The 24,091-nt window shown below is 56.3% G+C and overlaps 3 protein-coding genes and 2 non-coding genes across 12 annotated transcripts in view; 1 reads left to right on the forward strand and 4 right to left on the reverse strand.

The window, feature by feature from the left end:
* Positions 1-306: 306 nt before the first annotated feature.
* Positions 307-5,469, forward strand: TERB2 (telomere repeat binding bouquet formation protein 2). The gene is made up of 7 exons (XM_050903582.1): positions 307-370; positions 802-883; positions 2,347-2,492; positions 3,846-3,907; positions 4,425-4,513; positions 4,619-4,710; positions 4,949-5,469. The coding sequence occupies exons 1-7, from the start codon at positions 307-309 to the stop codon at positions 5,092-5,094; spliced, it is 681 nt and encodes a 226-aa protein (XP_050759539.1). The 3' UTR covers positions 5,095-5,469.
* A 1,094-nt stretch (positions 5,470-6,563) lies between these two features.
* Positions 6,564-10,089, reverse strand: RPS17 (ribosomal protein S17). Its single transcript, XM_050903150.1, has 5 exons — positions 10,054-10,089; positions 9,577-9,728; positions 9,053-9,158; positions 7,229-7,294; positions 6,564-6,690 (listed from the first exon to the last, which is right to left on the reverse strand). The coding sequence occupies exons 1-5, from the start codon at positions 10,054-10,056 to the stop codon at positions 6,610-6,612; spliced, it is 408 nt and encodes a 135-aa protein (XP_050759107.1). The 5' UTR covers positions 10,057-10,089; the 3' UTR covers positions 6,564-6,609.
* LOC127020883 (small nucleolar RNA SNORA71) lies at positions 8,524-8,656 on the reverse strand. The gene has a single exon (XR_007767137.1). It is a non-coding gene; the product is annotated as a small nucleolar RNA SNORA71 (small nucleolar RNA).
* Positions 9,349-9,480, reverse strand: LOC127020878 (small nucleolar RNA SNORA71). The gene has a single exon (XR_007767132.1). It is a non-coding gene; the product is annotated as a small nucleolar RNA SNORA71 (small nucleolar RNA).
* A 2,120-nt stretch (positions 10,090-12,209) lies between the features above and the next one.
* The window catches only part of CPEB1 (cytoplasmic polyadenylation element binding protein 1), a 41,882-nt gene continuing 30,000 nt past the window's right edge, over positions 12,210-24,091 (reverse strand). For 5 of the 8 annotated variants that reach the window (XM_050903088.1, XM_050903090.1, XM_050903085.1 and 2 more), the window contains 9 exons: positions 21,685-21,911; positions 19,816-20,065; positions 19,386-19,499; positions 19,176-19,280; positions 18,032-18,168; positions 16,592-16,790; positions 13,780-13,874; positions 13,438-13,518; positions 12,210-12,545 (listed from right to left, as the gene is read on the reverse strand). In XM_050903088.1, coding sequence (XP_050759045.1) covers positions 12,435-12,545; positions 13,438-13,518; positions 13,780-13,874; positions 16,592-16,790; positions 18,032-18,168; positions 19,176-19,280; positions 19,386-19,499; positions 19,816-20,065; positions 21,685-21,911 — 1,319 coding nt within the window. In that variant the 3' untranslated portion in view covers positions 12,210-12,434. The remainder of the gene's footprint in view (positions 12,546-13,437; positions 13,519-13,779; positions 13,875-16,591; positions 16,791-18,031; positions 18,169-19,175; positions 19,281-19,385; positions 19,500-19,815; positions 20,066-21,684; positions 21,912-24,091) is intronic. The other 3 variants (XM_050903089.1, XM_050903087.1, XM_050903091.1) reach the window with 2 other exon arrangements.

Below are 24,091 nucleotides of genomic sequence, written 5' to 3' on the forward strand. Positions count from 1 at the left end.
GATGTTAAAGCTGGATGAGAGCCCTCGTGAGGGGCAGTTTCAAACCTGTATGGCTTCCCTCAACGACCCGGGGCGGGGGGGGGTGGCCAGCCCTGCAAACGGCCGCTGCCCCTCGGGGCACCGCGCCTCTCCTCAGCGCCCGCCGCCCCTCAGCTTCCCGCCACCGCCCCTCAGTGTCCTCCCGCCGCCGCTGCCCCTCAGAGCTCGCCCCCGCCGGCCCTCAGCGTCCTCCTGGCGCTGCCCCTCAGGTTCCCGCCGCCGCCGCTGCCGCCCCTCAGGGCTTCTCCTCCCGCCGCCGCCACCGCGATGTTCCGGGGCCACCGCGCCTGGTTCTCGCAGAGCGTCAGCCCGGGACCACGGGAGCTGTGGGGTGAGGGGTCCCGCTGGCACCCCGGGGATGAGCCACAGGGGGCACGGAGCTGACACATGCCCTTGGTGGGGCTGAGCAGTGGGGGCACGGCCCTCTCACACCTCAGTGGGGCAGAGCAATGGCGGCACAGCCCTGTCACCCCTCGGTGGGGCAGAGCCGGGCTGAGCCCCCCACAGCAGGGCAGAGCATGGGTTTGGCAGGTCCCCCCCAGTGCCAGGGCAGGCCATGGTGCCCCCACACTTAGGAAAAGTCCAGAAGAGTCCTCAATGGGGCAGTGGGAGACGCACAGCCATGGGGGGACCCATCACAGCTCCCACTTTGGGCCTCGGCCCTGTGGCCCCACAACCAGCTGTCCCCATCCCAGGTCACCCCAAGGTGGGGACCTGTTGGGGTGTCCACCTTCCTCCTCACCCCCTTTTCCCCCCCCACAGCGGCCGGCGGCGGGGTGCTCACCCACTGGCAGGACGCCGACTACCTCTTCAGCAGCGATGCTGCCCACCCGGACACCCGCAGGTAGGCTGTGTCCCCCAGCTGTCCCGTCCCCCGCCATGTCACCCCCATGCTGGCAGCACCCTCCTTGCTTGGGAGATGCCTGTGGCCCTGTTTCACGCTCACATTGAGCCCTCTCCACGCGATGTCTGTAGAGAGCAAAAGATCAACGAAGGTGTAGATAACGGTTTTAATGTATTTATTTAAAGTATTTAAGGGATGCTGACATCCTTTAAAAGTCAGGGGGGTGGTTTTAAAGTGCCTGGTACAGGTCTGCTGGGGTTTTACCGCTTAGTGGGGTCTGAAAACTCACACTCACACTAAACCATAGCTAGACGACAAAACAGAAAACGGCTCCAAAAACCATCCATGTGTTAGGCTGGCTTAACTCCGATGTAAATTGAACTAATTGCACTGGTTTTCTCGCTACCTTTGAATTGATCTACTGGAAAACTCGGGGTCTAAAATAGAGGCGACACCATGCCCAAGGAAGGAACCAGGTGCTAAAAAGCCAGTGCAACTTAACTCTGAAAGCAAGTGTGGGGGTAGAAATGACTGGAAAAGGGCTGAATTGCTATGTTCCTTCTGCTTGCTTAATATAAAAAATCAGAGAGCTCAAGAACAAATATAAGGAAAGGATATTCAGGGTCTTCCTCCAGCTAGTGAATATTTATATGTATTCAATATCATGTAAGTATATTTATCTGAAAGGGAACTGCAATGTTTTCTCACAATGCTCTGCAGCAGGCTTTGCTAGGCTGGACTAAGCAGCTTCTTTTAACACATGATTGCTTAAAACTGGCTTAGATTTTTGTAATCCCTCAGCCACCCACTCCAGCTGCGGGAGGGGAATCCCGAGAAACCCGGACTAATGACCCTCCTTCTGCCACAGCATCCCGCCGGACTGGGTTGGTCCCCCAGGGGGAATTATATATTTATATAAAATATATATTCAATGTATATATTCAGATTATTTCTTGGGAAAAATATAATCATTATCCATACCCTTAAACCTGGCAAATGATATTTAATTCCCCTCTAAGGAGGACAGTGAGTGCTCGAGCATCCTCCACCCACCCTTCCTCCCTCAGCTGTTGTGCCACTGCTGTTTGGGGACCGCGCCATGAGCCTGAGCAGGGACCAGCGGGGTTAAGAATAAAAAAATAAAAATCACGTTTTCCCCCTCACCGAAGAACCAGTCTCATCTTGAGAGCAGAGTGCAGAGTGGTGCCATTTAGTCCCTAAAAATACATGTTTACCTGGTCCCCGGTGTCCTTCCTCCAGGCTGCTCTCAGGCAGTGCCAGCAGCCGCGACCGTAACGGGACATTGCTGGTAGAGTCTCATAGTTAGAAAATTACAGAAAATTCGGTGCTTTTGGCAAAAATATCGGAGCAGGTCAGTTTTAATGACAATATCCCTCTAAACTTTTTGTTTTGGTTTTTTTCAGGTTTACCTTTGGAAACCAGCTATCTTTTTTCTCTTCCAGAATACACAAGAGCCTCAATTACTTGGAGGGCAGAGCTACGGTCTTTCACTCCCGTTACCTCTCTGCGTGGGCGAGCACTGATGCGGGAGCAAAGCCGTCGGTGGCTCTGGGCCACTTTGTCCTGCCACCCGCCTGCCTGCAAGAAGGTCAGGGGAAAAAAAAACATCAGGGGTTTGCTGCCCTGGGGGTTCCCCCATGAGCGCAGCCTTTTAGGGGTGCAAACCAGAACCTCCAGTTACTTCTCCTCTAGGTGGAGGGAATTTCCTTCTGCTGGGAGCGATTCTTCCTCCCCAGAGCCAGAGGATGCTCCATCTATTATATTCTCCATCTATTATCATAGAATCACAGAATGGTTTGGGTTGGAAGGGACCTTAAAGATCACTAGTACCAACCCCCCTGCCATGGGCAGGGACACCTTCCACTAGACCAGGTTGCTCAAAACGCCATCCAGCCTGGCCTTGAACACTTCCAGGGATGGGGCATCCACAACTTCTCTGGGCAACCTGTTCCAGTGCCTCACCACCCGCACAGTGAAGAACTTCTTCCTTACATCTCATCTAAATCTACCCTCTTGCAGTTTAAAGCCATTGCCCCTTGTCCTATCATGACATGCCCTTGTAAGAAGTCCCTCTCCAGCTTTCTTGTAGGTCCCCTTTAGGTACTGGAAGGCTGCCATAAGGTCTCCTTGGAGTCTTCTCTTCTCCAGGCTGAACAACCCCAACTCTCTCAGCCTGTCTTCATAGGAGAGGTGCTCCAGCCCTCTGATCATCTTTGTGGCCCTCCTCTGGACTCGCTCCAACAGGTCCATGTCTTTCTTGTGCTGGGGGCCCCAGAGCTGAATGCAGTACTCCAGGTGGGGTCTCACAAGAGCAGAGTAGAGGGGGAGAATCACCTCCCTCAGCCTGCTGGCCACGCTTCTTTTGATGCAGCCCAGGATACGGTTGGCTTTCTGGGCTGCAGGCGCACATTGCCGGGTCACATTGAGCTTCTCGTCAACCAACACCCCCAAGTCCTTCTCCTCAGGGCTGCTCTCAGTCCATTCTCCGCCCAGCCTGTATTTGTGCTTGGGATTGCCCTGACCCATATACAGGACCTTGCACTTGGCCTTGTTGAACTTCATGAGGTTCGCACAGGCCCACCTCTTAAGCCTGTCAAGGTCCCCCTGCATGGCATCCCTTCCCTCCAGCGTGTTGACCGCACCACACAGCTTGGTGTTGTCAGCAAACTTGCTGAGGGTGCACTCAATCCCACTGTCCATGCCCCCGACAAAGATGTTAAATAATACTGGTCCCAATACGGACCCCCAAGGGACACCACTTGTCACTGGTCTCCACCCGGACATCGAGCGGTTATATTGCATTAGCGAGCAGCGCCCTGCAGTGAGCTCCTGCCAGGGCTCCCGAGTGCCCTTGCTAGCACCTGCGAGAGGCAGGCAGCGACTGCTGCACAGTCTCATTATTTGATGCTCTCACAGTCATTTATTTTTTCATTCATGGCAGAAATCAGAAGGAAAATCGGTCATTTTATTTGGGAGCAGGCGAATGATTCACCTGCAGAACAGGTAAGATGAGAAATTTATACTACAGGAGGTGTAGCTTAAAAAAATATCAGTTGTATGAGCTTCAGGGAGCCTGGTTTTAATCCCAGACCCTCAGCCCAAATACAGGATCAAATCTTCTTGTGCTTGCTGCGCTGGGTGTGTCCCTCCCAGCGCGACATCCCAAGGGGGACAGCACCGGATTGAGCGCGGGACGCGCAGGAGGGATTTTCTCCCTCACCCAGACAGACGTCCCGTCTCCTCGGCGCATCCTTCCGGGGATGCCTATCGCCGAGGTCTGAGCTCAGCCCTTTTGTGCAGCGTTTTCCTTCCCCATGCAGCCCCGAGACACTGCCCGCTCTCTTCTCAAAGCAACTTCTCGGTACTTTTGAAGTGAAAATGTGATTAGATTTAAAATTGTATTCTAAATTATGTTTGAAATCACAAGTCCTAAAAATACTGCGCTCTCAGACCATGTCTCTAGTGTTTTGCGGGGTACCCAGGACACAATTTTAACTCAACTCTGCATTGATACTCGCAGCCCAAAGAAAATCTGATGAACGAGCCGGAGACAGCAAGAAAAGACTGTGAGGAAGAAGTGGAGGAGGATGCGCTAGACCTGGCCGAAAGGTATGTTCCTGCCCTCAGTGGTAGGATTTGGACGCGCCCCCCAAATTTCAAGAGATCCCCAACGCACAGGAAATAACGCACAGGTTTTTGCCCCCCTTGATACAGCAGCGAAGAAGAAACAGGCTCCAGAGCACCTGCCCAGGGAGAATTTCCATACCGTGCCCTCCAGGAATACCCGATGAACAACATGGTGACAGGTAACGTTCGGTGTCGGTAGAGTTTTAAGGAGTGGAAAATACGCCTGAAAACGATTGCGGATGAAGCGGGGATCCCCCGCGTGCTCCTCGCTTCCTCCCGGTACTTACAGCCACGGAAATGCTGAGGGTGTGACTGGGAATCGCTCCCTTCCCCTCTGTGCTCTGCATTTTCCATTGTCCTTGTTTCGTCGGAGAAGAGGGCAGCTCCCCCGGTGAGACCCGCGCTTTCCCTTCGTAGGCTACGCCTCTGCTCGCGACATGAAGAAATACGTCGGAGAGCTCCACGATTTCATTCCCGGCACCTCGGGCTATGCGGCGTATTGGATTCAGAATGAAATTAACATTTACTCTGACGTGAAGACTAGAATGAAGAGAAAATTGTAAGTAACAGGTGGCTGTTCGCATGAAAAACTTAAGTAAGAGCTGCCAGAGAGCTATCGGTTGTGTTTGGAAATTCAGTCCCGTAGTTAAGATGCTGGGATGCCTCCTTGCTCACTCTCTTCTGCAGATTGATGGTTATTTTACCCGTCAGTCTGCGTTCTCCCTATGTTTTAGTTAAACAGCGAAGAGTGGTGGTATCGAGCTGCAAATTCTGAGTTAGATCTCCGTGGTACGCGGGGGATTTATAAATTATCCCTGCTTGGCTTATCCTGACTACAGCTTAGCGCGTTCAATGTATATTTAAATATCTGGCTACATTTACTGTAAACATTTTCTTCTTTAAATAACTATTTAAAACAAATTTCGCAGCCAACTTAAATATAGACATTTCTCCCCAAAACACAAATCCCTTGTCTTTTGATTTGTACTGGGGGTTTTAAGATGTGGCTGCAAACAGTAGTTTTCCTTGGAGGGACACACCGAGGTCTCCTCGCAGGGAGAAGTCACCCCACAGCACAGCCGCGCCCACCCGTGGTACCCAGCTCACTGGTGGGATCCAGCGCTGTCACGGGGCTGGCAGGACAGGCAGGGGCTGGCTGGCCTGGGATCCCCCCAGGCACACGGGGAGCTCCATGGGTTTGCAGAGGTTTTGAGTGCAGGGCCTCAGACTTCCCCTAAGCAAAACCCACGTCATGCTGGAGCCAGTCACGCAAGGCAGGGAGGGAAAACCCAGGGACCCTCACCCGGCCAGGGGTGCCCGGCAGTGCTGCCTGCCCTTGCCAAGGGCACCCTGCCCACAGGTCGTGGTGCTGGACGATGCCAACAGACCTGTAGGTCATCTCCGCCTCCGAGCAGAGCCTCTGCATAGCAGGACAGGAGTTTCAGGGGGGTGAACCCCAAAACTCTTCCATGCCGGTTGCACCCTGGGGAAATTGTTGGATGGAGCGCCTTGCTGGGGGAAGGACAGCACAAGCCTCACCAGGGCCTGTCTCCACAGGGGAGCTTCCACCCCCAGACACAGCGCTCTGCGCAGCCCAGTTCACTCCCCTCATACAAAGAAAACCAGCGACAAGACTTTTTCCTTTCATTTAAGCACTGGAAAGTGACCAAGGTGGTTATAAAAAGCAACTTTTATTCTAGCACAGCACGACCCCCGAGCTGTCCACTCGGAGGAGGCACAGGCAAACCCGGGAGGCGCCGAGGGCGAGGAGCTCCGGCAAGCTCCGAGGAGCCACTGCGGTCATCCTCTCCCACCGCCCTGAGAGCAGGAGAGCCTGTAAAATAACAGCTTTGCACCTCACACCCCAAAGAGCCAAGAATGAACCCAAAAAGATGCCAGCAAACGTGAAGGTGTTGAGTCCTCCTCACCCTCTGAAGCCTCGGACACCTGTGTTTGGGCCACGGCACCCCGAGGAACCAGCCCTCCCTCCTCATCCCTGGGGACGCAGGCTTCCAAAGACCAGGCAGGCTGAGATGGTTTCCCCACGTTTATTGGAAAAGTGACATACAGCGACCGACTCAGAGCGCTCCTCGGGGCGTTTTGAAGTTCATCCCCACCGTGGGCTGCGTCACCTGCAGGTTGGACAGGCTGCCGAAATCCTGGAAAACAGCAAAGGATCGGGATCGGTCACACATCCGTGCCTGAAGCCGTTGAGGGCAGAGACAAATTCCTCCCAGGAGGAGCGGGAAGCATGAACGTGCTGTGGTAGCACAAAGGGTGGATTCACATCTCCAGAAAGAAGGGGAGACGACCACCCTCCTCTGGAGATCAGCTCATCAGTGAGGGGAATCTGGTCTTTTTATGGGCGAACCCATGCTCACCTCCCCTCAGCGAGAGCTGACGAGGAGGCCCTTGGGTCAGCACCCTAGGGTGCTGCGGGAGGAGGAGAGGGCCAGAAGCACACCCACCCTGCTAGCGGGGACCCAGGCAAAGCCACCATGCCTCTCCCCTCCCAAGAGCCGTACGGGAATTAATCCGCCTGCGCGTTCCAGGGCGGAGGGACCCCTACCACATGCCCAGAGTGTTGAAGCCTTCAGCCGACACCATCAAGCCCCTGAGGGCAGCAGGAGTGCTGCTGGGGACGTGCCACCAGCCCAGCAGGGTTACCCAAGCAGGGGAACAGCTGGGGCCACTCACCAGGAGCTTCAGCATTTCCTTGGTGTCCGGGTCCACTTCGATGATCTCCTGGTCGAGGGCAGAGACCTGGGGACGGAGGAGAGAGAGGCAGTTTGACAAGGTCCCGCAGCCACGTCCCTGCTGCCACCGGGGTGTCCCCACACAACGCACTCTGGTCCCATCCCACCGCAAACAAGATCTCGCTGCCCGTCGTGGGGAAGGACTCCAGCAACAGAATGAGCCAGGAGGACCCCGATGGAGTCCAGCTCTTGTGCCAAAACACCGCGAGAGGCCACCCGACAGCAGAGAGGCCCCGCACAGGGAGAAGAGCTTGTTTTATGGTAAGTCTTTGGAAACCTGAGGCCTAACCAGCTCCACACCAAGGCTGCCACGAAGAGCTGGCGTCGGGTCCACAACTGCACCGGTCCCGGTGGTCACTACTGACACTCGCACTCATCCTGCGATGCGAGTCCCCAAGGCCAGAGCCCAACCACCGTGGTGCCAGACAGCAATGCCAAGTGACCGCCTGGGCTGTCCCGTCCCCAGGATGTGAGGTCTCCTCCTCTTTAATCCCAGAGCAACCTCCTCCAACGCTCTCCGGACCCCAAACCTTGATCTCCACGTGCTTCCTTCCCCAAGAAGCTACGTCACACCACTATTTTTGTAAGAAACCACAAATAATGCAGGTTCAGCTAATGCTGCATCAACAGCTACAGCACAGATGCTCCTTCCCTGCACGGGGTCCCTCCAGGGGTGACCTCTCCCACCAGCACCACTTCATCCTGCCTTCGAAACTTAACTGGAAGATCACTACGTAAAACACACAGACAGTGGCCCTAGCTGGTTCCTCCGAGCCTCCGACACCAGCTGTGCAGGTCAGCACTGTGCTGACACCCAAAATCTGGGGCGTTGAAGCATCTGTGAGAGGATCTGCTGGTGTTTCACTCGTCATTTCTAGTTGTCAGGAGTGAGGGAGTCAAACTGTGCCCTCGTCTATTGTGGAGAGCCACGTCACCTCACCCTAGGCTACGAAACCAAGGCGGCAAAGCAGGGAGGGCACTCCCGCGGCAGATCTCCAAGTGGGGGGGGGACAGCATCAGCCCACCTCACCACACTGCCACGGCTCCCGTGACATCCTACCATCATACCTGTTCCTCCCAGATCATCACTAAAATAACATTCTGTGTAACCAAACCCCAGCATTGAGGATTTGGGAGAGCTGAGGTAACAGAACCGACTGTTTTTGCGCAAGACAGAAACCAGCAGCTCTACCAGAAGCCGATCGGGCAGTTGCGGAAGAGGGGTGAGACGCGCCGTGTCTGAAGGCTGCAGGGTTTGGGAGTGATGGGATCAAACCTGTCGAACATGGGAAACGCTTTCCGAGCTCCTCTCCCTGCGCTATCAACGACTGGGTCACGGGTGAGACCTCAACCCCTTGCTAGGGCAGGTTTAAGAGGAGAGGGTGTTTAACCAATTCCCTCTCTTCAGCGACATCTGCTGTACAGCAGCTTTTAAGCCACTCTGAAATATCCTCCTGCATCCCATCAAGTTATTTTTTTCCTCATTTTAAGTTAGGAAAATCGAGGACGGGTATCATCTGCCGACCGGCGGCAGAGTCGAAACTCAAGAAGTACGCTGCCCTTCCCACCCCCGGCAGCAGTTTTGGAGGGAGCACCCCGATACGAGCCCAAAATCCGCCTCAGCCCTCCTTGACCCAAACCCTCCTCAGCTCCTCCTGGCTGAGGTTTTGTTTTAAAGAACTTTGGGGCCCACTACTGGAGAAGACACCTCAAGGCAGGACAGCCAGACGCCGAAGCGGGCACTCGAGCGCAGCCAGAGCCTCACCTCGGGGACGTAGTTGTCCCTCCTCTCCCTCTCCTCCTCCTGCAGTTTGATGGAGATGCCTCGGACGGGTCCCCTCTGAATACGCTTCATCAGATGGGTGACATACCTGCAGAGGACACAGGACCATCCAGGGCTTCCCCACGCTCCCAGAGCCCACCTCTCCCTCCTCCACCCTCACAAAATCGTGGCACGCTGAGGAGACGGAGCCCCCGCCGGCAACCCTGGCATTGTACCCCCCACCGACCCCGGCCGTGTTGTCCCCCCACCGCCTCCACGGAACGTCCGGGATGGAGAAGTGTCCGACAGCAACAGGGTTTGGGAGGGAGGGGACGGACCCCCCCAAACACGGGAAAGCTTTCGGCGTTCCTCTCCCTGCACTATCGATGACCAGGCCACGGGCAAGACCGCGATCACTTTCGAATGCAGGTTCCGGCAGGAATTCCCACCCGCGTCCGAACACCACGCACCGAACCGCGGAGGTCCCCCCACCCCGGGACACGCCCCCCCCCCCCCGGCCGCCTCACCCCGCGATCTTGTTGCGCAGCTTCTTGCTGGGGATGATGGCGATCTCCTCGCACACCCGCTTGTTGGTGTGGAAGTCGTTCCCCAGGCGGGTGTAATACTTCTCGATGATCACCCGCGCGGCCTTCTTCACCGTCTTCGTTCGGACGCGTCCCTGGGCGGATCGGAGGCGAAGGAAACACCGGTCAGCGGCAACCCGGGCCCGGCTTCCCGCGGCCCCTCAGCAACACGCCTCACCCCAGCCCCGGGCCCCGCTGCCCCGGCCCGCCCTCCCTCCCTCGGCCCGGTGCTCCCTCCTAAGGGCCTTCCCCCGGCTCGGCTCCCTCCGCTCCCCGGTCCCCAGGCCCGCCCGGTCCCCGCTCCCCGCCGCAGGCCGCAGCCCCTCGCTCCGCTCCTCCCCGCTCCCCGGAGCCGCTCAGCGCCCCCGGTGGAGCGGCCCTGGCGGCGGATGGCAGCGGATGGCGGCGGCCGGGACCCACCATGTCGGCGGCGGCCGCGGAAAGAGAGCAAAGGATAGTGGGAGGCGCGCGGGGCCGCCGGGAACCTGCGGCGCCCACAGCGCCGCCCCGCGACTCGGAGGGCGCCTGCAGCGGCTCGGAGGGGCGGGGCTCGACTCAGGGGGCGGAGCTCCGAGGGGGCTCGGCTCTGGAGGGCGTGGCGGCGAGGGGGCTCGGCTCTGGAGGGGCGGAGCTCGGGCGCCCCGCGCGCTCCCCCGGGTCCTAGCGCCCGCTGGCACCGCGTCCCCCACCTCCGCAGGGCGCTGCGGGGCCAGGCCGTGCTCCAGCGCCGGCCCCAGGCTGCGAAGTCCTCGGCAGCACTCTGCTCCCCTGGGCCGGAGCTTTGGGGGAGTAGGGGCCCCAGGCGGCACCAGCTGGTCCCACATTAGGCCACCATGGAGGAGGACACAGAGCACCCACAAACTCACACCACCCATGAGAGGGGGTCTGGCCCCATGGGAGCATCACCCAGCCCAAGGCAAGGGGGCGTGGCCACCCCAGCATGGCCACCGAGTTAGTCACTGCAGGAGACAGAAGGGGGGGATGAGGAAGGAGCCCCAAGTCCCTCCTCCAGGGGCATGGGGCACCCAAGGGTGTCCACTGTGGGCAGCCCCACTGCACCCCAAGTCCTGCTCAGCCCCCTGAAGCCCTGTAGACAGGGCCCCTGGAGTCCATCTCCCCTCTCACACAGCCCAGCAGGGTGGCACCTCTCCACCGAGGAAGGTGGGAGCAGAGGACATCCCCATTAACCTCATTAACTCACTGCTCTAAGTAGGGGAGCTCCAGCTGGAGGGGTCCCAAAGGCACCCAGCTGAAGGAGCCTTTGGTAACTGGTATCTAAAAACACATCCCCCAGCAGAGAGCTCCCCTCCAGCCGAGTCACCTACAGCATCCATATGTTCCCCACCATGCCAGGCTGAGGCTCAGCTTCACCCAGCTGCTTCTTCCCAGCTGATCAGGGACACCACAGCCCTCCAGGCTGTAGAGGTCTCACACAAAGCAAGGAGCACGAGAAGTGGTTTTTTTTTTTTTGCTGCAACGTGTTTATTATGTGCCAAAAACTACACCACAGCTTACTCCACGCGTCTGTAGGAGAGTGCAGTCTTGCCTGCATATACTACAATGAGGTAGAGACTTCACACACAGCTTCACGAAACCCCACAAAGAGCAGCTGGGATATGCAACAATGCAACATCAGCTCAGCAGGAAAAAAAAAAAGAGGGAGAAATTATGACACTGGTTCTTTGGCACACAGCTTCCGATAGAGGGGCAAGTAAAAAAAATAATAATAATAATTAAAGTTCTCAAATCCCAGCAGCAGCATTTCAGTCGACTGCACCATTACTCCGTACATTTCATAAAGGAAAGGAAAAGTACTTGTCCCCTCTAAGAGAAAGGGCTCCTATGAACCTTCATCTGTCCACCGAAACGCAGCCCTTTTTTAGCTAGTTACAAAAGAAAAAGTAAGTCCTGTGACTTTGTGTGATTAAAAACCTCTATCAACCCCCCTTAAGTGCAACTTAAAAAAGTGCAACAAACTATTTAAAACTATATACAGCAGCTCAGAGATCATTTATCCGGTCCAGTTTCAAATCCAAAAAAAGCCCGTCCTGTTCTGTTGCAAACCCCTCGATTTACAACTTTCCACCAGCAGCCCCCAGACACAAATTGCAATAATGTTAAAAGCTGCCAGGAAAGAAAAAAATCTCTCGTTTCAAACGACTTAAAAACTGTTTAAGAGTGTAAAAAGGAACTGGTAAAAACCCTCGAGCGTAAAATATGAAATATGATTTGGTTTAAATGAAGAGCAAAGTCTCCTTGTTGTTACAGTAAAAAACGCCAGCTGAACATTCAGGTTTTTTTATGCCGTTCAGATGGGGGTTAAATGAATGGAAAGGCACTGTATGGCAACTGCAAAAAAATGGAGCCAATGAGACCTGCATTATTACCATCAGTATTGCAAGGAATGTAAAAAAGCGCCTTTAATAAATAAAAAAACCTAGGTGAAGGCATCTGCATAAACACCTTCTCAACACATGGCCCTTTTTTTTTTTTTGCTTCTCGTCAGCAAACTAGGAACCAAAGTCTGGGAACTGCAGAATCGCTTGAGGGGCGCTCCCCCCCTCAAAAAACCCCCAAACAAAACCCGACAAAATTCACTGTGCATTAGTGCAGAAACAAAAAGACCAGCAAGTGCAAACGTGAATGTAAGATTTTTTTTTTTTTTCCCCATTAGTCCTCAGGAAGCACGTTCCCAGCCTGGGTCTGGCACCAGCAGGCACGCTCGTGCGCTCTCCACTTGGCAGGTTAACAAAAGGACTTTCTCCTGCGCCTGCGGCAGCCCCCGAGCCTCGGCGGCCTCTTTAGCTGGAGTCTCTGTTCTTCTGGTTGCGCATCAGCGGGCGGTGGTGACGCAGGACCTCCATGGAGTGCTGCCAGTGCCAGCAGGAGCGACAGAAGTACTTGAAGCAGATCTGCAGGGAGAGCAGAGGGGCAACGCCGTGGGGCAGGGCTTTCCAGGCAAGGCGAACGGACACCGGCCTGCCGGGGAAGCGGCATCCTTCCCCTCCCTGCTTTCGCAGCCCACGCCAGCAGAGCGGAGCTTTGAAGCAGAGGGAGGGAATTCCAGCAATGCTGCCGGAGGGCGTGTTGTGCTGAGCTTCCAGCGTGGCCGCTTTGAAAAAGGGTTGAAAAACTAGGATCCGGGCACCGGCCAGCAGCAGCCACCCTGGGGCACTTGCAGGCAGGGGCTGCGGTACCTCTGCCCAACACGTGGGCAGGGACAGGGGCAGCAGCCACTGCGCTCCCACTGCCCTCTCTGCCAGCGGAGCGGAGCGTGCTGCTGCTCATCTCCCATCAAGACTCCGCAGGAAGCCACCAGACCCTGGCCAAGCTCCTTTGCCTGCAGCGAGTGGAGGTCAGCCAGAGTCCCCTATGTTTCGGGCAGCCCCAGGACCGACTGCAGGGTGACGGCACTCCAGCTTCCAGCTCGTCACGGCTCGCAGAGCAGCAGCCTCCCCTCGGGGGCAGCCTGCTGCACACCTCTGCCCACAGCAGGCCCCAGCGCTCTGGCACAGCACCAGCGGGGCCGCGACATCCCCAGCCCGAGGCAGGGCGGAAAGCTGCCTTTGCCTCCTGATGAGCACCGGAGCTGCCCCCGAGGAGGGCCGCACCTCTTCCAAAACAAGGGCCCAACTTTGGGCACCTGCATGAACACTTCATCGTCCCCACCCAGCAAGGGACAACAGGCATCCCCAGACACTAAAGCAAACGCTGCTGCGAGCGGCAGAGCCTGCTCCTCCTTGAGGAAACCCTGCCGAGTGCAGCAGCCGGAAGCTGAGCACAACCGGCGGGGGAAAGCCTTACCTGGTCTCTGCAGAAGAAAGGGCCCGGCTGGGCGCTGCAGACTTGGCACATGGAGTCCTCCAGGTACGGGTCGATCTGAACCTGCAGGAGAAGCAGGCAGTGGGCATGGAGCGGTGCTGGGTGCAACTGCCCACTCCCTGGGCAGCCCCAGCAGCACCCACCCACCGCCCTGGGTACCCCAAATCCATCACCAGCACCCCTCACAGCTGGCAGAGCAGCAGTTCACCACCTCCCTCTGCCTCCAGAAGGATATGGGGCAGGCCATGCGGGTCACAGTGCTCCCAGCAGTACCACCCACCACCCAGATTCAACTCCCTGGGCTGCCCCATCAGCTCCACTCACCTTTTTAGTAAACTTGGTAGTTTTGATTTCCACAAACGCAGCGGTCACTGCCTTCAGATAGCTGCGCTGGTTGTTAAAGGTGACACGGCCAGACCCTGGAACAAGCCAGACCATAAGTGTTAGACTGACCCTGCACCTACGGCAGGAACCGGCGGAGGCTGAGAGGGAGCGGCTGCCAGCACCAACCCCTTCCCCCAGTGCAGTTCAGCCACTGGCAGGGAAGCAGCTTTTGCAGGGAGACTGTATCCAAGGCCTCGTGGCTCTGCCTGCCTCCTTCCCCAGGCAGTAACAAAAGCACAGCAGGCAGCTGAGAGCTGAAAGGCTTTTCTACAGACACCTCCAGGCTGGTTAAGATGTGAGCTTACAGGCAGCAGCGCTCCAAGGAGGACCGGGCAGTGGCCGGGCAGATGGAGGGATGCTGCCAGGGCACTGCTGAGGGCAGCGCAGCAGCAGGCTCCATGCCTGCACCTGAAATAAGCCGATGCCGAGACAGCTCAGCAGCTTTTATTTTAAGCCTCCCACTCATCCCGGAGCCTTGCATTTTGCAGCTTCACTGCCAGTCAGCAGCATTCCTGCACCACTCGTTTCCAGCCAAGTTTTGTTAAGCTCCAGGAAAACCTATCTGTGCTTACCTACGAGTTTCTTTTCTCGGTGTAAGGGGAGCTTTGGCTGTTACAAGCCTGTCCTGCATGCTGGCAAATTGCTAAGGCTCAGCTCACCGCTGACAGCCACAGTGCAAAGCGTTACCCACAACCCATCTACTCCTCTCCTGTAGCATCACACAGGACACAGGCTGGAGGGCCTGGATTGGGTTTGGGGTTACGCTGTGTACAGGGACTGCAGCTGCCCTCAGGGGGATCCTCCTTCTAAGAGGGTCAATTCCATCTCCTAGTGGGACCCCCAAAAGCCGCTGCACAACAGCTTTCTCTGTTGACCCAGACCAGCTGGTCTCAAAGGCAGCTCCTCATAACTACAGTCAGACACCAATTTCTCACACTACGTGCCTCCAGCAGGATCATCCTGTACCCGAGATGATTCAGCACAAGGCAGGTTACACACAGTGGTCTCCCCTTGAGGAGCCTTCTGCCAAGCCAGGGCCAGCAGTCAAGCAAGCCTGAGGCAGTGTCTCAGCACAGGAGATGCTTCAATCAACACAAACAAGATTAGGGTACAGTTTAGTTACCGAAATTGAGTTCGTATTGCTGCAACTTGAAGACAACTTCAAGGGTAGAAGTGCCAGTCTGTTGTTGGGAGCCAGAGATCTCTCCTATCTGAGGGAGCAACCCAGGCTCTGCATGAAGCCACAGGAGGTTTTAAGGTCATGCTGTAGGACCTGACAGTGCCAGCACAGAGGCAGGATGGTGTGCAAGACTTCATCTGTGATCATGCTAAGAATTTGCTTAAAGCCTCATACTTCCATTCCCAACCCCTTGGGACTGTCCCTCCAAAGCCACTTCAGTGGTAAAGCATCACAGCACCACAGGCATGTCCGAAACCCAAGCCTTGACCAGAAAAGCCTGAAATCTGTCCAAGGGCAGCGACGAGCAGACGACAGCTCTGCACCAAACTCTGACATTGTTCCTGCCTGGCAACACGCAGAAGATTCACAGTCCCTTCTTAAGTACACGACTTGCTGCAGCCTGAGCCTGGAAAGCTGGTCCTCATGCTCAAGCTGTATGTTTTTTTCCACACAGACCAGTAACCTCAGTGCTGTCCCCTGGCCCATAAGGCCACCAGGGAGGTACAGGGGACACATGTCGTGACATGTGATGTTTCAGCTCCTGTGACATGAGTGGCAAGTGCTCCATTCCCCTTTGGGAGGCTGTCCCAGCAGGGCACAGGGACAGGGCTGCTCTCTGGGTTACTACAGGGGCTGAGCTCCTGGCCCACCCTTCTCAAACACACAGCCCTGTCTGGGAGGTGGGACCTCAGGCTTCATCCTTTCCACCTGCAAGAGCACAGGAGGTCTACCTGACCAGAGGTCACGGTTCAGGGCAGCAGCTTGAATCACAGGCAGCAGGCTTGCTACCTGCAGCAGTTTGTGGTTTCAGCCCCATCAGAGGAGGGGAGTCCTGTCCAAGAGTCACACTGCTCATCCCCAGCACCTCTCTGACCCTAGGAAAGTTGATGCCCTGAGCAGAGGTGGACATGCCATCCCCCAGCAGACCCAGTCAGGAGACTCAGGGAAACCTCTCCACTTGTGCTACCAGCTGCCTTGGAAGCCCAAAGCGACAGCACCCTGAAGGCAATCCAAACAGGACAGCGGGGACAGGACACTGCCCACAAGTGCCGGTTCAACCGAGCTGCCCACAGCCCTGCCCTGCTCCTGCTGCCCAACAGCTGGCACCTCCCCAGCAGGAAGGGCTAGTAGCCAGTAGGTCTGAGTTTGCCCTGACAGGCAGCAGAAGCCAGGGCAAGACCCACAGCCATCTCTGCTCTGGGGACGGAAGAGCAGCTAAAGCAGCATCTAACAACCATTAACAGCACTGAACAAGGGCAGGAAACCCTTCAGCAATGCCTAAAGAGGTATTAAAAACCTCAAGCTGCTCTGGAATGATCTAGGACCTTGCAGTTTGCAGGCATGTCGGCTCTGCCAGCCCTCCCCAAGGCTTGTCTTGCCTCCCCGTGGCTGGGAGGCAAGGAGCATCGCCTGTGGAAGAGGCTGGCTGGACATCTGCTCCCAGAGCAGGCGGAGGCAGAGCCTGGCACCCTGGGCAGTCTTCCCCACTGAAGGGCCAAGCAAAGGGCACTGCTGCAGCCTCCTCAGAGCACGCCGTTGGTGACTACTGATCCTGGCGGGATCATCACTTACCGATGGGATACTTGTGCTTGTCCGTGTCGATGCCAGCGTAGACCACCCCTCCAAACAGGTCACACATTACAGCTGCCAGGGCCTCCGCATTCAGCATCCCATGCAGAGCCCCCACAAACACCGTCTTGCTGGGATCAAGCCGCTGCGACGGACTGCGCACAAAGTTGCTGTCTGCCAGCACCCATGGGATCACCTGCACCTGAAACCACACACAAGCGGGTCGGGTCAGCCAAGGGCCTGCAAAGCCACACGCTGTGCTGCTCCACAGTGCCCTCGGCTGACAGCAGAAGCCATCCCAGACCCTCAGACTTTACATCCAACCTGCAAATGTCGCTTTGTTATTGCTGCTCAGGGTCCACGTCCAGGGCACTACAGCTCTGGAGCTCCAGCCTTGCTCCAGACACCTCCAGAGCGCCCACAAGGCCCGTTCAAGGGAACAAAACCAACTGCCACACTGCTCTGCTTCCAGCCAAACCGGAACCCAAAACACTGTTCCTTTGGGGCTGGCAGCCAGGAAGGAATCCACACACAAGCAGATTTTACCTACTGCCTGCACCTATGTTTACAGCCTGGTCAGATGCCTCCCTGCACAGGAGCCTCTTGTTGGAGGAATGAAATGAAACGAGCCACCCACTGCCAATTTCAACAGGAGCTTCCATCTGCTAGGCAGCTGATACACAGCTCTGAAGAGGAGAGACTTCTGCCAGAGCTAAATCACCAAGCATGAAAGTGCTGCAAATAGCCAGACACCGGGAGAGCTGTCTGGAGCGCAATTAGTTTGTGCCTGTCTAGATAAGAGCTGAATCTCAGTTCTTTAACTCCACAAACTCACACAGTTGTACCCGATCTATAGCTAAGGTCCCCCTTTACTGGAAGGCCAACCTGAGCCTCTGGCAGCCTCAGCACCTCCACCTCCAGAGCACAGGTCAGCCAGCCAAGGCTGCACTGGGGAGCAGCTGCAGTTACAGCTGTGGATCCAAAATATCCGTCTGCAGTGAGCATGAAAGCCATTCGTTCTGCAAGCAGACGAGGTCTAATAAAGCACCAAAGGGATCAAAGTCTGTCTCCGCAAGCAAAGGTGTGCTGAAAGCAGCATGAAGCGGTAAAATCCCTGTTCCCATGCTCCTTTCCAGCTAACTGAAGCTGCTCGGCTTGATGAAGCCAGGGTCTGCCACAGATCCAGGAGCTCTATGTCACAGTTTGACACAAGCTGTTGTGAAGGACACAAACACCGATCTAACACTTCCCTCCTTGCCTGCATCCAGGCTCTACCACAGGAACACATCAATTAAAGATGGCCAAGAGCCAGGTTGACTTCCGCTGCTGTGTTTTAGCCCTGCTTTCCTGAAGCGGACTACCACTGTGCACCCCCTTGTCTCCAAGGATCTCATCAACACCCCCTGCTACCATCTGTAGGGCTACTCTCATGGATCTGCTCACCTCTTTGCAGCGCATCCTGCGGCTGGACATCTTGAAGTAGTATTCACTGAGCCCATCAGGGCTCAGCAGGTCCTGGGAGCATGCCTGGAGCAGAGCACGCACAGATTTCTCCGACTCAAACACCAGGTAGACATATCCTTTAGAGGTGAAGGGAAAGAAGGAGTTGTTAGAACTGTAGCAGAGGAGAAACAGATCATCCCAGTTTGCAGACACCCTCAAAATCACTCTCAGATGCCACCCAAAGTATCTGCACTGCATCTCCCTCGCTGTCCCCAACCCCTTCTAGGGGAGGGGCAGCAATTTGCAGCGCTTGCCCCAGCAGACTCTACATGAGATCCACTCGTGATGCACAGAGCCTGGCCAAGCTGGGAAAGAGCCCAAACCCAGCACAGCACAAGGGGGCAGGTTGTCCATGTCCAGTGCCACGTGGGCCACTGTCCCCCATGCACAAAGCCACATCTAGACATGACAAGTGGGCACCACCAGCCTGGCCACAGTGTGGTCCGCAGGAAAACAGACTTTGCTTCGCATTTAGGATGCCTTGGCCCAGAAATATAAGTTCAGGGGTTTAAAATAATTTCCGTCAGTGCCAGCACTCTGTACCTCGCACTGCTCTGGTGACTGAACAAGAGCATTAGGCACCACCGAGCCTACAAACCAGTTGCTCCTTACCCCATAACTCGTTACTGCTTACACAACACATCAACCCAGCTACTTCAGACAGGATTATGCCCCAGGCGCTGCTCGGCTCACCAGTCCCCACAGCCTGCCAGCTTGCTGTGGACGCACATTTGGATTCACCGCATGCGCTTTATGCCAAGGGTGCGCATGCTTTGGGTGCTCGTGCTGGCAGTGGGGACTGGCGGCTATCGCCTAGAGCAAGACAGCCTCACGTGGGGCTCCAGAAGCACCAGAGAGGGTTCCCCCCCCATCCCACGCTTCTGCCCAGCCCTGCTAGGGACGGGTGGGGACGCCAGGTTTGAGGTGACAGTGCTCTGCAACCCTGGTGCTGACCCAAGTGAGAGCGGGACATTTACCCTAGGGTGCTCTGTACCATCCAGTCACCAGCATGCAGCCGTACCATCCCAGCATCCGTGCTGTAACATAGCATGGGAAAAAAGTAACCCTACCGTGTCGCTATTACCTTTAGGCATATTACCTTTGGGAGGGCAGCGTGGGTGTTTGCCATCCTTACCAGGCCACTCCACACTCAGTGAGCCAAAAACACGGAAGGTGTTGATCAGTCCAGCTACAAACAGAAAGAGAGAAGTCAGCGTCCCCTCCAAAAAGCTCCATCCTACACCCTCCTGATGTCAAAACCCAAGGCCTCAGTGCGGGGCCAGGGGCCGCTCACCTTCCGTAATGTCCCACGGGACTCCTCCCAGGAACACTTTGCAGGAGTAGACGGGGTTCTTGTAGTTTCGGGGAGGCAGCTGCCCGCTCCAGGTGCAGGTTGCTTCATTCACAGCTTGGACAAGCACAAGCAACGCTCAGTACAGGACCATTTACTTCCCACTCTCCCATAGGTCTCCAAGCAAATCCCTGTATTCCACAACTACAGGTTCAGCAGAGCTGCAGCAGCAACCGGCAGCTGCCCAGACAGCCTGCCTGTTTTTCTGTCAGCAGGCAGATCCAGAGTCAGGCTTGCGCATGGAGAAAAGTCTGATCTTCTGCAAACTCATGTCCAGCCACATTACCTGCACAGAGGCCACCTACATGCCCTCCCAGAAGTACAGGACCATCACCATGCACCGAAGCCTGCTGAGACCCACCATCCAACTTACCTGCTGCTTGCCTATGAAGCCTGGCTTCTCTTTCGATACTGAAGGGGTCTTCTGGAGAGTCCAGGAGATCCCAGGAAGGCCACGCAGATGCTCCAGGCCATCTTTTCGATGCACTGGCTGGGGAGGAAGTTACTGCAGCCAGGGCAGCTTGATCTTGATCCAGCCGGGACCCCACTCCCATCTTTAGGGGGTCTCTTGACACCCCACTGAGGGGCAGGAAGGGCAGAGGGGGGGAGATGCGAAGGCTTGACTGCAAGAGAAAGTCTACATTAAAACCCAGCTTCCAAGTAAGCGTACATGATACTGGAGGCCATGCATCATGCTGGGGCCCTGCCCTCACCCATGGCAGGAGAAGGGGCTCTCAGTGATCTCCTGTTCTCCTGAGACCCTCCAAGGTCTGGCAGAGGCAAGAAAGCAGCCACCTCACCTGTCCCAGCAGCCTGACGGGACCACAGTTTCCCTGGGAAAGGCCTGCCCTGCAGCCGTTTGCCGCTGAAGCCATGCCAAGTTATCAGCAGTGGGGATCATTAAGCAGGAGGCACCTTGCAGACCACAAAACCAACAGCTACCCCCAGCCTGCACAGCCTCAAGGACAGCTGCCACCCCCAGGGAGCACCAACCACCCCAGGAGGAGCCTCATGTTTTGCTTTGGGCCCTGCCTGCAGCAGGCAGGGCTTGCTGGCAGCACCCACAAGCTCTGCAGGCAGCCAGCTGGCTCTCGCCCTCCACAGACCAGCTCCCAGGCCTGCCTGACCAGGGTGTGGGCTCAGCTGGCTGCAGACCCAACTGCTCACAGGTTTAACACGCCTCTCCCAGGGTGGAAGGAGTAAAAACACGGATTAATAAAACAGCAGGGATGCGAGACACTGTGCAGCTTAGAGTGCCAGCCGCTCTGCAGATCTAGCCGTGCGCTGCTGCGGCACAGCCACCCACGCCGAGGCCGTGCTGGGGAAGACCTGACCTTCACAAACAAGGCCAGCACAAAGCTCTGCCACCCCGCACCGCCTGCCATCATCATAGCCTGGGGTGCTACAGCCGCTTACAGCACCCCTGCTCAAGATCCTGATTCTCCAGGGTGGATCAACTCCCCATCAAGCCAACTGTGTCCTTCACGCCTACTCCAACATGGGAGTCAAGGCCATGAGCCGAGCAGCTCGGCCCCAGCTTTAGCCTCAGATCCTGAGGACAAGCCGTGTAGCAGCACCCACAGAGCTGGCTGGAGCCAGGCTGTCCTGCTGGCACCCAGAGCTGCCACTCACACTGCAACGCAGACCCAGCAGCACAGACTGGGTCAGCAAGACAGACACTTGCCTCACTCGCCGGCTTCCAAATTTAGCTATGCTTTAGGGAACAGGAGCAGGCTAGACCCAGTTTGCTCTAGAAGAAACAGCCCTGAGATGGAGAAATGCAGCCAGCAAATGGGAAGGGCAATGAAAGGCAGGGACAGGAGCTCCCGAGAAGCCTAGGCTGGAGCCTGGAGGCAGCTGTGCTGATCAACCACCTCCCTGCTGGGATCAGGGCACAGACACCTTCCAGCCACACACCAGCTCAAGCACTCAGAACCCTCTGGGAGCTATTTTAACCCATTAGGGCTGCAAGCACAAAGCCAAACGGCCAAAACATTATTTAGAAGAAAAAAAAATAAGGATACTGCTAGTTTGTGCTGAAGGACTGCATGAGCAGCCCTTCTTCCAAACCCTGGGCTGCAGGAGAACCTCGCTGTGTCAGTGTGGACATCACAGCTCCCTCCAGCATTCCCTTCCCAAGCAGGCAGGGCTGCGGCTTGCAGCCTCCCACAGCTCTCCCATGCTCCCCAGAAACGCAGCAAGACACCAGGAACCACAGAGTGGGTGCAAGACCCAAACTTACAATCAAGTCTGAGAGGTGGTCGGAGCCAGAGCTGAAACCACTGGTGTCTGAGTCCGAGGGGCTGCTGGAGCGGGAGTCCAGGAGGGAGCGGGAGTCCAGGCGAGAGTTCCTCAGCGTCGGCGTGGAAAACTTTTCTGACAGGTCCGAACCAATGGGGTCTAGAGGCAGGAAACCCAGTGGGGGCTTCCCCAGGACGTTCCCAAGAGGGTTACTCAGCATGCTGAGAACTGCAACAGAGAAAGAGCCTGTCAGTGCTGCAGCATGACACACCTCCTTCCCTCCCGGCTCTTGTGGCACAGGCCCAGGAGGGTACTGGGCTCCTGTCAGCCCACGATCAGCTTGTCCGGGGGGTGGCACATCTGGCAGGTACCAACCCTCTGCACAGCTCCAGAAAGGCTGCACGCTCTTTGCCATCAGTTGCAGTGGGGTGCTGCACAGCTGGAGCCACTGGCAGCAGCCTGGTGTGGCCAAACACAAGGGTGGGTTACTCTCCCAAGGCTGAGATCAGCCAAGAGATCCCACTTCATCTGGGAGCAGAATCAGAGACCCCACGTCCTGGTTATGGACCTCATACAGGTGCTCTAGACAGGCCCCTCTGCCCAGTCCATGCCATTATGCTGACATTTCCTGCTGCTTGTGCTGGAGCAAGCTGGGACCCAGGGGTCAGCTACCCATGCAGTTTTAGCGATGCAGGGCAGAGACTGGGTCCACGGCCAGTCTTTGCTGCACACACCGATGGCCAGGCTGAGAGGAGCAAGGCCTGGCCCATTAGCAGGCTTAGAGGTGGGACGCCACAAACGTCAGCCCCGACAGGAGCTGGCTCTGGGCAGCCAGCAACGTGCCAGTCTGGCCTGCTGACAAAGGAGACGCTTCACAGTCAGCGGTGAGCACCGTCCCCGGTATGCGTTCACAACAAGCCTGACTGGTCAGGCCTTTGCCCGAGAGCTGACAGACAAGTACGCACCAGACTGCTTGCCTCACACAGCAGCAGGTTTTCCTCCCACTGAGGAGAATTGAAGCAAGCAAATTCCTCCCTACAAACACAGCCGCCTCCCCGAGCAGAGCACCAGGCCACCAAGGGGTCATGAAACTCCTGTCCTGCTCCGTGGGTCAGCAGTGTGGGGCCAGCTGCCACCCAGAAGGAGAGGGAACGCAGGGCAGGCTCGGCCACACGGGATCCCACAGGGGCACGACACAAACCAGCTCTATTCAAAAGGAGCAAGTCTCAGCAAGCTGAATGTGTCCCCAAACCAAATGAAGAGCGCAAAGCATTCAGAAGTGGTTTTAATTATTCAGAGGCTGCAAAACAAGGCAACTTGCCCTGAAGCTTTCAGTTTTCAGCAAAGCAAGTTTGGGATCCACTTGATATCCTCCAGCCCCACCTGACCTCAACCAGCTAGGACCACAAGGTTTTTAACCTAGATTCCAGGTGAGTAAAAAATGCCATCATGCTCGAGTGCATGACAGTGACACCAGTACCAACTCAGTGCCAGTGCCAGAGAAAGCTGCTGAGCATGCCCGAAGCGAGATGCCAGGATATACCTGTCCCAAGCCACATTATCCAGTGGCATACCTGCCAGGGAGCTGGCATCTCTAGCCTCACACTACAGGGAGAAACCTCACAACACCAACAGAAAGCCCCAGGCAGGTACAGGTGGGTTCTTTACTTGAAGCATCTACCTCAACCGAGGCAGAGCTGGTCTGCAGGAGCCCTCAGCAACAGTCACAGCATCTTCCCACATTTGCAGAGCCTTATCCCTGTGAGTTTCCCCAGAGGTGCAGACCCATTTTGGCTACGGCACAGGACTATAAACTCACCTCTGACTGCACTTGGAAAGGGACCTCCTGCCCTTTGAATATCTGCTTGGCTCTCCCCGACAGCAGCACCTGTGCTCACATCCAACCCCGCAGCCACAGAAAAACCTTGCTGGCCCAGCAGTACTTACCCTGGGCAGAGCTCGAGCGGCAGCAGCCCTGCTAGCAGCAGTGGATAGCCGAGGGAAAGCTCCGAGAGGGAAAGAGGCTTGAGCCAGGGAGGAGACTGCTCCCTCCTAGTCACAACAGAGCAGGGCAGAGCATCTCCCAGCCCAGGCAAGCCGCACTACGCTGGTTTGCCGACTTCTCTGAAGCCACGTGATGTGTTTAAAAATACAGCCAGTGTATTGTTCAAGGGAGACAGCTGAATTTGTTAAACTGGCTCAAAAATCTGATTAGTCACTAAACAGTACAAGAGTCAAAGCAAAGCAGCTGATCCCATGGCCCAAGCCTCACTGCCGACACACGCTCCAGTGCTGACACCCTCCTCCTCAGCCATCAAGCACGGTATGTTTGTAACGCCAGGCAGCAAGCAGCCCTGTGCCGACCCTGCACGCGCAGCGTTCCTAGAGACCTGGAGCAGCAAGCGCCA

Source organism: Gymnogyps californianus, chromosome 11 (assembly GCF_018139145.2).
Source record: "Gymnogyps californianus isolate 813 chromosome 11, ASM1813914v2, whole genome shotgun sequence".
NCBI lineage: Eukaryota > Metazoa > Chordata > Aves > Accipitriformes > Cathartidae > Gymnogyps > Gymnogyps californianus.

Coding starts and splice junctions, on each gene's coding strand:
- RPS17 (XM_050903150.1), bottom strand. Junction 7,295..9,052: donor GGGACAACTACGTCCCCGAG/GTGAGGCTCTGG, acceptor CTCCGTCCCCAG/GTCTCTGCCCTCGACCAGGA. Junction 6,691..7,228: donor AGGAAATGCTGAAGCTCCTG/GTGAGTGGCCCC, acceptor GCTGTTTTCCAG/GATTTCGGCAGCCTGTCCAA.
- TERB2 (XM_050903582.1), top strand. CDS start 307: ATGTTCCGGGGCCACCGCGCCTGGTTCTCGCAGAGCGTCAGCCCGGGA. Junction 371..801: donor GGGACCACGGGAGCTGTGGG/GTGAGGGGTCCC, acceptor CCCCCCCCACAG/CGGCCGGCGGCGGGGTGCTC. Junction 884..2,346: donor GCCCACCCGGACACCCGCAG/GTAGGCTGTGTC, acceptor TTTCTCTTCCAG/AATACACAAGAGCCTCAATT.